Source organism: Dama dama, chromosome 20 (genome assembly GCF_033118175.1).
Source record: "Dama dama isolate Ldn47 chromosome 20, ASM3311817v1, whole genome shotgun sequence".
Taxonomy (NCBI): domain Eukaryota; kingdom Metazoa; phylum Chordata; class Mammalia; order Artiodactyla; family Cervidae; genus Dama; species Dama dama.
In genome coordinates this window covers 103,578,440-103,593,128 of record NC_083700.1, presented here as the reverse complement: position 1 = coordinate 103,593,128, position 14,689 = coordinate 103,578,440, and the positions used below count along the sequence as shown (strand labels likewise).

The 14,689-nt window shown below is 50.5% G+C and overlaps 1 protein-coding gene across 9 annotated transcripts in view; it reads left to right on the top strand.

Annotated features, from left to right (window-relative positions):
- The window catches only part of MACF1 (microtubule actin crosslinking factor 1), a 333,835-nt gene that overhangs the window by 4,007 nt on the left and 315,139 nt on the right, over positions 1-14,689 (top strand). The window contains exon 1 of one of the 9 annotated variants that reach the window (XM_061122310.1): positions 10,788-10,896. The exons of the other annotated variants lie outside the window; for them this stretch is intronic. Within the exon in view, the coding sequence (XP_060978293.1) occupies positions 10,803-10,896 (94 nt within the window). The 5' untranslated portion in view covers positions 10,788-10,802. Of the gene's footprint in view, positions 1-10,787; positions 10,897-14,689 lie in introns of those variants that run through there. 9 annotated transcript variants of the gene reach the window in all.

Genomic DNA, 14,689 nt, shown 5'->3' with positions numbered 1-14,689 from the left:
GGTACTTGGGCAAGGAGCACAACCCCACAGTGTAGAAGAGGACAGAGGAGAGAAGGTTGTATCCCTTGTGGCTTGTGAGGCCTGGAGAGAACAAACCAGTGCAGGACCCGAGTCACATGGCTGGACACTGCACGACTCTAGGGGGCGCCATTCATGCTTTCTGTCATTGTAAATTTGTATTTTATTGTGGCAAGTTTCCTGCAGATGGCAGTAAAGTGTCTGAAAGAAGGGACCCTGATTGGGCTAGGGGCTGGGCTGGGGGCAGGGATTCCTCATCTACCTACCAATCAGGAATTCAACCATGTAACGTCATATATTCAGGACCCTCCCTGTTCTTGGCATTGATACTTAAAGATGACTGAAGATGGAATCACTTCTTCACGGAACTAGCTCAGAGACCAGAAGGGAAGAAATACTTTCCTGTATGTGTTGTGAAATAGGGCTTCCTACGGCTTCCCTGGTGGCTCAGAGGATAAAGCGTCTGCCTGCAATGCGGGAGATGGGGTTTGATCCCTGGGTTGGGAAGATCCCCTGGAGAAGGAAATGGCAACCCACTCCAGTATTCTTGCCTGGAGAATCCCATGGACAGAGGAGACTGGCGGGCTACAGTCCACGGAGTCGCAAAGAGTTGGACATGACTGAGCGACTTCACTTCACTTCAGGGGGCACAGTGGAACAGAATCTGCCTCTCAATGTAGAAGAAACAAGAGACAGGGATTCGATCCCTGGGTTGGGAAGATCCCCTGAAGCAGGAAATGGCAACCCACTCGAGTATTTTTACCTGGAAAACTCCATGGTCAGGGGAGCCTGGAGGGCTACAGTCCATGGGGTTGCAAAGAATCGGACATGAATGAGCAACTGAGCATGTATTGTGAAAGAAGGGAGCACAGGGACTCTAGGCTGAAACGTGGCCTCCCATGAACCAGTAGAAAGCATCTGTAGGATTTGTTCTTGGGAGCCCTTCAGCAGGTGCTCGTGAAGTCATCATCCTCAACATTTGTTCCAAGGTGGCCTCCCCCAAGAAGCCTTCCCTGATTTCTCCAGCAGTCAGACAGCAGCAGTGTCTCTAGCCTTGTTTCAGCTGGCCTTCCGTTAAAGCCCATTGTTTCCAGGTGTGTGTCCCTCACCAGCTCTAGAGCTCACTGTCGTCAGGAGGCCCATCTCACCCTTCCTGGTTTTGCCCCAAGATCTCACTCTGAGAACGTGGGATCTGGAAGCTAAAGGCTCAGTGAGGGCTGTGAAGTGCAACTTCATGCTGATGTTTTCTCCTGCTTTTGAGCCTGAGCTCAGCTACTGGAGTGATTCAAGGGCTCACCCCTGGGGAGACAGCCTTGAGAGCTGTTGCCTGGTCAGGGGAAGAAGCTTGCTTCTCTGTGCCCGTGTGTCTCTCCTCCAGGGTGGAAGCACTCAGAAGGTTCCTGTTTGCTTGGTCATTCATTCATTCATTCATTTGGTTAAAAACGTGGGTTTAGCTCCCGCTGTGTGCCGGGCACTGTGGAGACAAGTGAATCTGGAGTCAGAAAACCTGAGTGAATGATTTGATTTCTTCAGGCTTCAGCTTCCTTATCTGTACAAGGGAGGTGATGACATCTGATTCTAATGATCATTGGATGAGAGTCAAACGTGCCAGACAAACATGGGTTAACATGTCTGATACTCCACTTGGCTTGTCATTCCTTATTTCTTCCCTGGGCAACTAGAGGAGACAGTGGGGAGAGACTCCAGGAAGCCAGCAGTTTCCTAGGTGAGCAAGGAAAAGGCCCCAGGTCTCTTAGTCTTGTGCCTTTTTTTTGTTCACTCCAGGGCTTTGTCAAAGAGCAGATGGAAGTGTGTGTGTGTGTGTGTGTGTGTGTCTGTGTCTCTGGCCCAGCCATGATGGGAAGAATGGGGTGCGGGGGCAGGGGGATGGATGCCTAAAAATTCCATTGGGAATCCCTCCTCCTGAGCGCAAGGAGCCTCCTCCTCCTTTCTGGTTCCTCTGCTTCTTCCTGGCAGTATCCTCGGAGTCCCAGGCCCTGTCCTGGAGCTCTGTTTCAATAGCAGGGGGAGATGAACAGGAGAGAGTCCCTGAAAGTGGGGCAGAATGAATTGTAGCTACACACCACCGGCTCAGCTCCAGCTCTTTGAAAGTGAATCTGGGTCACATTAGCTGCAGGGATGGAAAGCGACCACGTGGGCAGAATTCTGTGCAAGCAGCAGAAAAGACAGCCAAGCTGTCCTTTCTCTGAGGCTCAGGGTCCCTGTGGGACCCCCAGCTGGTCAGGGAAGGTGGTTGTCACATTGTGAGGTGCCATCTTTATGTCGCTGAATTTCCATCATGCTTTTTGAATGACTTCCTAGGTGACACAGAGACAGGTTTGGAGTGGCAGTCTGACTCATGCCCTTTCTATTCTGAGAGCAGCCTAGAACCAAGGTTAGGAATACGGAGGAAGGATCGGTTAACTTGGGGGGCTGTGGAAGGCTGCCGTTTCTCAGTCCCAAGGGGTTTGATGCCTCCAGAGGGGCTGACAGTACAGCAGGGTCAGGGGCTGCACTTGTCTTTTATTCCAGTGGTCCTTTCCCTGGGGAAAAGTGAACACACCTGGGTGTGAATGTTAAGAACCCATCATCACCATCATGCTGTCTCGAGCCTGGCCAGTTGCTATGGCTAGGACCTGCTGTGATTTGGCCCTGGGTCTGCCTGTTGCCACCTGTCGGGTAGAAGCTGGCCAGCTTCCTGGCTGTGCCTTGGCTTCCCTGCAGGGGCAGAGCTGGTGCTCCTGGCTGTAATCTCTGCCCAGACTTAGGATGCTGCTGCAGAGACGGTCTGGAAAACCCTGTAACTTAAGGAGTGATTATGGGCTGAAATTCCTGTCCTCAGCTGTGTCCCACCGCTACCTAACAAGGTACCAGGCTTTTGCCTTTGGGTCAAGGGGAGGATTCTACCTGGAGCCTCAGTGGGTGTGTCTCTAGGCATCCTCTTCCCTTCTCATTCCTTCCTTTCTTCTTCTCCTAAATCTTCCATTCGTTCACTCCAGGGAATGGCTTTGGGAGTTGGCTGGAGTCCCGGTTCCATCACTTCATCAGGTGGGTGACTCTGAGTAGTTACTAACTTCACTGAGCCTCACTTTCTCAGTTAAAATGAGGGCGCAAGAGTACCACTGTCAGGCCTTGCAGGTGGATTAAATGAGATAGTGGGAGTGAGGGACTTGGCCCCTGCCTGCTGTGCAGTCAGAGTTGATACATGTTAGCTATTCTCATTAATATATTCATTCATGCCCTTGTGCACTAATTTATGATTTGTTGATTCATCCCATTGCTCATTCATTGATCATACCCTTGTTCATTTAACCATATTCCTAGGGCTGCTGTGTGTGCTTCCTAGGTGGCGCTAGTGGTGAAGAACCTGCCTGCCAATGCAGGAGACATAAGAGATATGGGTTCAGTTCTGAATTAGGGAAGATCCCTGGAGAAGGGCATGGCTACCCACTTCAATATTCTTGCCTGGAGAATCCCATGGACAGAGGAGCCTGGTGGGCTACCGTCCTTTGGGTCACAAAGAGTGGGACACGTCTGAAAGCACACACCCACAGCCAGGACTGCTGTGTGCTAGACTCAGAGTGGGCTTCAGAACCCAGCTCCAGCTTGTGAAGGCAGCCAGGGTGCAGCATGAACTGTGCACATTGCAAGCCCGGAGTTGTGAGGATGTTCTGAGAGGGAAGGGCTTCCTCCTACTTCTGCCCTGCCTCCTAGCTTAGAGCAATGATGGCATTTGATCTGCGACTTGGAAAAGAGATAGGAATTTGTCAGGACAACCTGAAGAGAGAGGGTATGTCCCTGTTGCTTGTTTCTGTTCTTGCTCTCCTTTCTTCGGCCTCAGTAGAAAGGATGGGAGGTGAAGAGAGAACAGCTGATGGGAGTTAGGATGAAAGAATCCAGAGGGTGGTTTGGGGAGTTGAACTCTGGACTCAGTCCAGGAGCTCCTGAGAGCTGATGCCAGCTGGGATCCCCTAGTAAACAGTAGTTGGAAAAGCTACTCTGTTTTGAGTCCGAAACGTGTGCCAGGCATGAACATGTATTGTTTAATCCTTATGGAACCTTGGAAAGTTGTTGCTCTTCTCCCTTTTTACAGAAGAGAAAAGTTGAGGAACTTGTTTGAGCTCATACAATTGGCCGATAGTGAACTGGGATCCAGTACTGGTGAACCTGCACAGCATCCCTGAAATACAACACGGGCACGTGCCCCTTGGAGATGTTCATTGCTGGCGTTCAGGTTGGCCTAACTCCAAACCCCCTGCCTTCTGCAGAACACTGCAAACATATACTATAAAGTTGTGAGAATACAATAACCCCCCATCACCCAGATTCAAGAATTATCAATTCACGGCCAATCTCAGTTCATAACATCTCCCAATTCTGCTTCCCCAGTTACATAGATGTAAATTTCAGAAATCACATACTTTCAGCTCCCACAGGTTTCCCTGGTGGCTCAGCGGTAAAGACTCCGCCTGCCAATGCAGGAGACATGGGTTTGATCCCTGGGTTGGGAAGATCCCCTCATGTAGGAAATGGCAACCCACTCCAGTGTTCTTGCCTGGGAAATCCCATGGACAGAGGAGCCTGGCAGGCTACAGTTCATGGGGTGGCAAAGAGTTGGACACAACTTGGTGACTAAACGATAACACCTCCCACACTTCTTAACTCTTCTATTGCCTTCCCCCAGTAGGAAGTGTATCCGTTTATTTGCTCAGTAGTTCTGTCTGAAGTCTGGCCAAGTCCCACTGCACCATTTCACAGAAGTACGAGGAGGGATTTTTGACTCCTGGCCCAGGGCTGTGTCAGTGTTGCTTGTCTGATCCTCAGTTCCTTCTGGCTTGAGGTTCATGCCCTGCTCCCCGGACACACAGAACTAGGCTGGAACATACCTGGTTCTGTGTCTGAAATCTTGCTTTTTGAGGGTGGTGTCTGTCTGGTTTGCCTAAAATACTTCAAATCCATAGACCCTGGGTTTGAATCAGCATCCTGCCAATGTACTTGAGGAAAGTACCCCCAAAATAGATTTTTGAGGATTTGGTCTTGAGAGACTGAAGTTGAGCTGTGAAAGGAGTGAAATCTTTTAAAATCATGTGCTGTGTTGTGCTCAGTCGCTTCCGACTATTTGCTACCTAATGGACTGTGGCCTGCCAGGCTCCTCTGTCCATGGGATTCTCCATGCAAGAATACTGGAGTGGGTTGCTGTGCCCTCCTCCAGGGGATCTTCCCAACCCAGGAATCGAACCTATATCTCTGCTGTCTCCTGCATTGCAGGCAGGTTCTTTACCCACTGAGCCACCTGGGAAGCCCTAGAGGGAAGGAATTCTGTTCTTGTGCGAATCTATGTAACTCAGCCCCATGTCTACGCTGTTACTGCTGAATTGTTCCATGTGGCTCTGATCTTCAGCAGGAATAGCTGCTGCTCTCTAAAGCCTGAGGTAGTATAAGCTGGGGAGATGTTTCAAGTGGAGGGGAGGTTCATAGGTTACGAGCCACACCCCCTAATTTGGGGAGTCTCCCAATTCCCCAAGGGGTCCAGACTGCTTGTGGCCCTGTTTGGTAGGAACTTCAGAGGCCCCCCCATCCCTCCGGATGAGGCCCTCCCCGACCCAGAGCAGGAAGGGAGATTGGGTGTGGTTGAACACACTGGCCTCATGTCAGCCTAGATTCCTTAAAAAGAGAAAATAAAACATATTCACAGAGACTGGGAGATCGGAGAGGAGCCAGTACCTTTTCCAGCTTCTACTGATATGTTTCAAGTGCCAAGCTTTGCGCTTAGGCTCTTCTATGCTTTGTTTGACCTAATCCTTGAAATAACTTGAGGAGGCGGACGTGCTGCAATAGAGGAAACAAACCCAGAGAGTTGGGTAACTTGCTCAAGGTCTTCCAGCCAGTGAGGGACCAAGCTGGGAATGGCACTAGCTCTGCTTAGCGTAACCCCCTGCCTCCCCCATTACAAGGAACAGGAGTTTAATAATAGCTAACATCTGTGTGCCACTTCAAGGCTCACGGAATGTCTTAACACCCATTATCTCCAAGGAGCCTCGGGAAGCCTGGGGTGGGCAAGACATTCCACGCCCCCTTGAGACAACTGCCTATCAGGGGTCCAGCTTCTGCTCATTTCCCCCAGTAAGGGTTGAAGAGTCTTTGGCATTGGCTCTGATAAGCCAGAGGAGAAGGCCCAGGGAGAGGCTGAGGTGGAGAGACTTGGCCAGTTGCTATGGTAACCCAGATGGCTGAGTAACCATTTTGAGGGTTGCTATGGTGACGGGGTGATGGGCTGCTGGGTGGCTGGCACCATCCAAGCCTCATAAATTAGTGGTGGTGTACTTTCTGAACGGAAGAGGGCAGCATGATAGTGGGCAAATTCCTACCCCAGAAGCAGATTTAGGAACTTCAGGCAAAGTTTAGCAAGGGTTGCCAGGGGCTGGGCTGAAAAGCTTTGGCTGGGACTAGCTAAAGCTGATGTCTAAAAGGATGGTGGGGCTAGGCCTGGAGTTAGGTCTTCTAAGCCTAGAACTACATTTTCTTCCAAGAGTTGGCCAATGGATAGCCCCTTTAGTGTCTGTCTGTCTGGTTGGCTGGCTCCAGCTACTGTTAGGGCACAGGAGACAGTGTACCTTTGCAAAGAGGATCAGAGAAAACACACACACACACCCTCCCTACTAGCAAGTAGTTTATTTATAAAGCAGCAATTAACACAAGTAAAATAATGCAGTATGAGCCAAACTGAAGAAGTGCTAGGAGTAAGCCTTCCAAAGGCTGGAGGAGGAGCACCAGCAAGAGAAATTATTTGTACTTCCCTCTTTGCTCTCTGTGCACAACCTGCCCTCAGCTCTCGGCCACTGAGTGGACACTGAATCTGACTGAGTTGCCTTGAATCGCAGATCTAGTTCATAGCCCCCACCCCTGTGTGTTTTCAGCAAGGCACCCATGCCTTCGGCAGATGTTTACTGAGCACCCACTAGGTGCAAAGCATTGTGTTCGGCCGTATGATAAACAAAGTGAAATCAGTTCTTCTGCCTCAAAGAACTTGTGAACCAGGGCGCTAGGAGGCAGTGATGTAGATAGATATGCACAGTACATGTGGTTGCCCCAGGAATGGGGAAAGAATTGGTTTGTGGTTGGGATTTTGAGAAGAGCCTCTTCTATCTGAGTTGACTAAAAAATAACCTCAGGTCGTTTTCAGGTGAGCTTTATAAGATGTGCAGGGAATCATTAGGGGGAATTGGGGATGGAGAACATTCCAGGCAAAGGTTCTGAGTTTGATTGTTAGGGATAAGGGAAATCAGACTGTAAAAGAAGGTAGATGTCAAAATATGGAGGACTTTGAATGCCGGGCAGAGATAAGGGAAGCTGTGAGAGAAGCATACTTTCTTAAATACCCTTGCCTTCTGGGGAGTCAGAAGCCACAGGCAGCTGAGTATTTTAGGATCATCTAGTTCAGTCATTCATGCATTTAATCAAAAGTTAAAACAAATATTTAATCAGTGCCCTCTGGGCCAGGTCCTTTGCTAAATGCTAAGGACCCTGTGGTGAACGAGACACAGAAACAACAGCCCTCAGGGAGCTAGTGACTTAGTAAGGAAGGAAGACACTGAACCTGTGACTTCAGTGTGATGTTTATTACCCAAGGGGAGTAGGGAGGCAGGAGGGCCTACTACTCGGAGAGACGAAGGCTGGCTTCCCTGTGGGATTTTCAGCAGAGGCCTGAGCAGGAGCGAGCCAGGATAAAAGAGGAGAGCAGGAGAGGGTTCTGGCCTGGGAGAAAAGGCAGGTGGGAAGGCCTTGAGGCCAGAGAGCCCATAGGAGGAGGTGAAAGAAGTTGAGCCTTAGGGAGAGAGGCACCTGGTGAGGCTTTTAAAAAGGGGAGGACACTCAGAGAAAATAGGGCTTTATTTACTTGCATTACCCCTTCCCACCACTAGATGCCCTTCGGAGTACACCTTGTCTCGTTCAGCTTCCCCATGGCAGCCTCTTTGGAAATGCAACAGCAGTCTCACTGTTGGAGCAAAGGAAAATATAGACCAAAAGGAGAGAGCCTCAGAGCTATCCCAATTGTGTGGTCTGGATATAAATTTAGACTGTTGCCTGGAAAAAACCAAAAACCTCCCCTTCCTAGGCTTCATTCTTCCCATCATCCCCCACCCTCCCAGCAGCCGCTTTGTTCCTCTATCCTTGTAAAATTTTCTCTGTATAAAACGGGAACATCAGCCAAACATGTGGACTTCCCCCTTTCCATTCATTAGAAGAATGCATTACTTCAAAATCTCTTGGGAGCATTTAAATGCAAATCGTGTCAAGAAGCCCTTCTAGCCACAACCCAAACCAGAACTTTCTTCCTTAATTACCATGCTTCTTAATGGCATCTCAACCCCTTGCCCTCTCCCCCAGATCACCGCCCCCCCACCCCCCAACAAAGCCTGGTTCCCAGAATAGATTCTCATTCCCTTCCCGCACTTGTCTTTCCTCACCTTTGGCAATTCTTGAGGAACCTGCTCTCTAAGTGGTGCATGTAGCAGCCCCAGGAAGGGATGCAGCAACTTTCCAATTTACTGTGCTGAAAATGAAGAGGCAGATGCTGTTTGGGGGCGAGGGTGGAGGTGTGTGTGTCTGTATGTTTGTGTCTGGGTTTTCCTAGCTCCTCTGCTATGAAATAATATAGGAAATGCAGATGACTCAGCATGAATACAGTCAAGATCCTCAGAGTTAGCATTTCTATATTCTCCGCTGTTTACGAAAAATGTGCTTATGCCATCAATCACCGACTTCTGCATCCTGCATTTTCTACTGAAAGCCTTTTATTTATTTTAAAAAGAATAAACCTCAAGCTTCTTCTCTTCCTTTTCTTAAACTGAGCTCATTAGCAGTTGATGCCAAACTGTGAACTAGCTTTTTTTGAGCACAGAGGACTAAACTGGAAGGAAACGAGCATTTGTCCAAGGCGCCTCCCTGTCTGTCCTCTTTTAGGCCCTTCCCTGTATGATCTCTATGCCCAGAAGTTGGGCATGTCAGCAAAACTTGATGGAAAAAGATATGATTAATGACTTGCTCACACAATTTCTGATCATGGTATGATGTGGAAACAACCATCAAGCACCTATTAGTGAAAAGCATCATCTCTTCTTGTTATTAATGTGCTTGCTGAGCACTGATCAAGTACTTGGCACTACTCATAGCGTACAGAGATGCAGGCCTTGCCCTGGGGGTGAGACGCTTCTCTTAAAAATCCCGAGAATGGCAACTGAAATGGAAGCCCAAGTCCCAGATTTGTCCGCTTAGTGTCACATGAATTCTTTTTTGACTTGCTAGTGCTCTATTTATTATGAGATCAGCAAGCCTAATTTTTAACTTACAACCACATTTCCACCTGCTTCCCGCCGCCCTCCCCCTGCATCCCCCAAATTAACAGACTTGCTGAGGCTGGGAATGATAATGGCTAGCTAGGTGTAGATGTGGGCAAAAAAAATCACCTGCATTTACCTGAGTTCCTCACTGCTCTTGCCCCAGTGCAGTCCATGAATACTGAGCCTGAGGGATACACAACTGAATGGAGAATCAGAGGACGTTGGGAATGCCCTCCTCAAAATGGTCCCCAGTATATCCCTACCCGCATTCACTAGCACTCTTTCTTCATTCTTTCCCCTTTCCCCTTTCTCTGGTGACAGAGAGTAATTGGCTTGCCTTTTTCTTCTGTGAGCAGTTATGCTCCAGAATCCTTTTGTTACATAGCAGACCTGGTTCAGCCTCAGGTTCCCACATTCCTCCCTTTTGATCTAAGCCTCTGTTCCTATGGCTATCACAGTGTAATAATAATCCTGTTGCATCGTTTCCCTGTAGGTGTGTTATCTCCCGTCTCTCCTCTCATTCACCCCACGGTGCAGTCAAGAATCCTGTTTTCATTCCCTCAGTTGTCATTTCTCAGGCTCTGGCTCCTCGTTCTTGGCCTGGTTTATTTCATGGTGCTGGGATTCAGTTTCTTCCGTTTCTGGAAAACCCTTTGTTCCTGGGATTCTTTGTGGTCTGAGTGTTCCCTTGGCCTCACCCGGCAACCCGTCTGGATCTTGCCCCGGCCTCCTCCTGACCGTGTCTGGCCCTGCGACCTATCTAGGTCTTTGGCTCGCTCCCTAACCTTCAGCGTCTCTGGGTCCTTCTCCGGCCGCGGCACAGGCCCAGCTCGGCTTCTCTCCAGCCAGGGGGCTCCCTCCTTTGTCCCGGCTCCGGGTGTGGGTCCGCCCCGAGTGGGGCAGGCCGCCCGCCCCGCGGAGTGGGCCCCGGGCTCTCTCCACCGCGGCGGCCGGCCGGGCCTTTCATCCCGACGCGCCGGGGGCCCCCCACCCGGCGGGGCTCGGGCGGAACGCCCCCGCGGGGGCCGGCCTCCCGGCCCCCTCCGCGTCCCGGCCGCGCGGGGGCCACAGACCCCGGGGGTGGGGGTGGGGGGCCGGGGGGGCTGCCGCTCGGGGCCAGAGGAGGCGCGGGGAGAGGGGCGGGGAGCGGGCCGGGCCTGGCGCTCCCGACGGGAGGAGCCGCCGCCACCGCCGGCGGCGGGGCGGGCTGAGGGAGGAGCGGAGCCGAGGGGTGGGGAGGCGGAAACGCCAGCGGGACCGGTGGCGGAGCGCGAGCGGCAGGCCGAACGAGGCGGGCGCGGAGCGGAGAACCGAGAGCCGGGGCACCGCCACCACCGTCGCCCTCGGGCCGCACAAAGGGGTCGAGGCTGGGGCTGCCGCCTCAGCGCGCCGGCCTGGAAGCGGCGCCCGCCGGGGCCCCGGGAGAGCGCGGCGCGGGCGGCCATGGCCGGCTACGTGCCGGGTCAGCAGCCGGCCAACCGCAACCAGGAGAAGGAGTTCGTGCAGGCGTACGAGGATGTGCTGGAGCGCTACAAAGGTGCGGCGGCGGGCGAGCGGGCGGGCGGCCCGGGCCGGGGACAGGCTGGAGCCGGGGCCCGCGGCAGGTGGGGCGGCGGGCGGGGTGGCGCCCACCCGCGCTGGGGCCGGGCCGGAGCGGCCGTGGGCCGGAGCCGGCTCATTTCTAGAGTTGAGATGAGCCTCCGAGCCCTCTCCCACCTGGGACGGCGCCTTCACAGCACTAGTTACATTATGTGCCCTGTTATCGGGCCTCCGCTAGAAGGAGGCGAGGCCAGGCGCCGCTTCGGAGACCAAACGCGGCGGGGAGTGCGGGGAGGAGGAGGAGGAGGAGCCGGGGCGGGAGAAGCCACCCGTTCCTGGAGAGGCTTGGACCTCAGCGTGCCCGCCGGGGTCCCTCGCCCCCTTTTGTCTCCTTCGGCCTCGGATCAGTCGCATGGCAGCGGAGGTTGTGAATTACCTTGGTTCCTTCGGGGTCGGGGGGGGAGGGCAGCGGGTGAGCATCGAGCGGGGTCGGTGAGCGTGCAGGTTTGGTGGCGTGGCCGCCTCCCACCCCCAGCCCCTGGGCTTCCAGCCTGATCGAGGCTGGGGTCTACAGCTCCCCGTCCTCCCCACCCCCTAAAGATTGTCTTGGGAGCTCGGATTTCCAGCCCCTGGAATCTCACTTGCTAAGCACTTCTCCAAGTTAATGCCTCATCCAAAGCCCGGGTGTCTGCAGAAAAAGTTTTGACAGGCCCGCAGGCTGGTGGACCGCGTTTGCGTAACTGCTGGAGGTGCCCCTTAAGTGGAAGCAGGGATGCGTGGCCTCCGTAGGCCCAGGCTTTGATCTTTAACATCTAGTTCTGGGATTTTGCTTTGTGTGGCGGTTGTGCTTGCCACAGACATGGAGATTTCCCCAGAAACTACATAGGCAGCACTTTCTCCTATTTTATTCAGCTGGGGCCCTTGTGACTGGGCCTTGAGTTTCTTTTCATCTTAAGGAGAGGAAACTTCAGCCCTTTTGACCGAGTCCAGCATACTTGTTTATGGCAGCTACTCAGTGAAGGGAAACTAATGAAGAAGCTGTAAAACGCTCCACCCCCACCCCCCCCCCCCCGCCCCAACAGTGCCATTAGAGCTCTGCTTGGGAATGCAGCAGAGAGAGAGAGAGAGAGAGGTAAAATGCTGAAATGGACCTGCTTAGGAGTTCTACTTGTTCCCTTCTGCATCAGCTCCTGTAAGCTGTCCAGGTTTTCCTGCCTGCAGCAAGTTTTCTGTCAACACCCCTGTGGTCTTTCTTTTAAGAAATGTGGTTCATTTCAGTGCACAAAGAGATTAGATTGTGCTGCTGAACTTCATTGAAAAAAAAAAAAATGCTGTTAAGTGGATGGTTTCATTAACTTTCTTTTGCAGGATTTTGGGCAACTCTTGTGCCCCTCTGGGCCGGTCTCTGGCTGCTGTAGTTTTAAAAACCAGCAGAATTAAAACAAAAATAGGTGAAGAAATCCCAGTACTTCAGTGGATCATATTGCTGGTGGCCTCCAGCTGAAAGGAAGTGCGATTGCTGGCAGGTGAAACTAGGAAGGAAGGGGGAAGTAGGGCTCGTTCCAGGAGAGGCTCCTGTGTCCAGTCCTTTTAGCTGTTTCACTCAGTTTGGCCTTCCTCTGAAGGACTTTGATGAGGTGTATAGGAATTTGATCCTTCCCAGACACAGATCTCTTTTTTGAGCAGAAGAATGAGTCAAAAATGGTGAGCCAGAGTCAATTAACTTGAGCTATATGAGACTGTTGTGCAGTCTGCTTTATGATAAGTGCCAAAGAATTTCTCTCCCTTCTCTGCACCATTCTCTCTAGGAAGTTAGGGTGGATTAGCATCTGAACCTTTGTTACTTTGCTGTGTGGAATTCCTGCATTTTCCAGACTTAGAAATCCCCTTATTACCTTATAGAGAACCGTTTGCCTAAGCTGGAATCAATAGAGTGAGCAGGGGAGGTAGTTTGTGAGGTTAAAGCCAAACATTCTTTTGGAGAGAGTTGGGGAAAGAGATGTTGATGATGATGGGGATCCTAGACACTCATTGTTTGACCCCTAAATGACTTGGATCTCTCTGCTTCTATTAATTTGTAGTCACCGACCTCTACAAATGAAACAGGATTTTCGTATTCAGAAGGAGAGCTGAAGTTTTCAATTGAATAAACTGTCCCAGAAGGGGCAAAAATGAGAAGGGAAGCGATGCATTTGCAGCGTGAGGGGAGTAGGGCAGTATGTATTGCAGCTATATTAGGGTTGGTTGTCAAGCATGGGTTTTCGAGAATTGTGCCTGGCAACCATTTGCCTGTGTGTTGGTAGTGAGCATGGTTTTGGCAGGATTGGATGCAGCCTGGACATAAACACTCTCTCGTTTCCTAAATATCCCAAAGGCTCTTGCAGACCTTGACTGGCCAGCAAACAGGAGGTACTAAGTTTAGTTTAGTACCTAAACTTTGGATCCTAACATTTTACAGTGGGCAGCAACCTGACAGAATCAGGGTAGGTTCTTCATTCTTCTGATCCTCCAACGAACAATTATTAAATATCTTTTAAAGGTAACATAGTGTTAGCCATGGAGATGCCAGAATTTTGAATGCGATCTGGTTTCTACCCTTGGTCATTCATATCTAGCAAGCGAAACATATATGCAAGCAGATTATTGTGATCCTGTGATCAGTGCTGGAACAGACATGTGAGTAAAGTACTGCAGAAGCAGAGGAGAGATGAGTATCTCCACTTGGGGTTCTCTGGGAGGTCTGAGAAAAGTGGTGACATTTGAGTGAGCCTTTAGGATAAATGGGGTTTAGTCTGATGGGGGAGCGTAGGTGGGGGAGCGTAGGTAGGGGAGTAGGCAGAGGAAATAACACATGCAAAGGCATGAAGGTGTGAACTAAATGGAGAGGTTTGAGGAATGGGAGTAGTTGAGTGTGACTGAAGGGCTAGAGTTTTGTGGGAGCAGGTAATACTGTAAAGCGTACTGTAAAGCGTCCAGCATATAAAGATTCTTTTGTGGCTTCATTCCATGGGCATTGGGGGAGTCAGTCATTGAAAGTTTAAAAAAAAAAAACCCAACCATTTGTAGGCCAATTTTATTGCTTCATAATAGAGGACATACCTGTCCAGTGATTGGAAATTCTTACTGCTGCCTGGAGCACACTTTTCCTTATACCAAAGTGCTTGTGAAGCTCATAATCAGATGGTTGCTTGGTAAATATCAAAACAAGAGAGAAATGTTTCATCCAGATGATGATATGGACTGGTCACATGTACACTGAGGTCCTTATGAACACCAATGGAAGCTAAGAAGAAACAGTCAGAGAGGTAGGAGAACCAGAAGTTGATTCGTTTCCTAGTGTAGAGACAAACTCTCTCCTTGGACACGTATGGATGGAGTTTTAGCTTTTAGAGAGGAGGTTTAGAAACAATTACCCTCTGGATTTGAAGTGGGTGGTTAAACAAAAAGGGTAATATGTAAGGAGGAATTAGACTATGTTTTCACAAAGCCCTAAAGACTGAAGAGCCTTTACATGCCAGGCTGGACTAGAAATAAAAAAGAACGTTTACATTTCAACATTGGTAACATGGACTATTTGGTACTTAAAAACTTCAGAGTTCTCACTAGGTGCCAGGGGTATATGAAGCTAGTTAGGACTGCTTTTTTTTTAAAATCATACCACAGAAAAGAACTTACAAAACTTGGTGCACAGAGAGTTAGGAGTGAAGGGTCGGCATACTGTTTAACAAATTGAGCAAGACTTTGTATTTCTTCAGTCCTAGTTTTGCCATTTACCTACACTGTGTGACCTT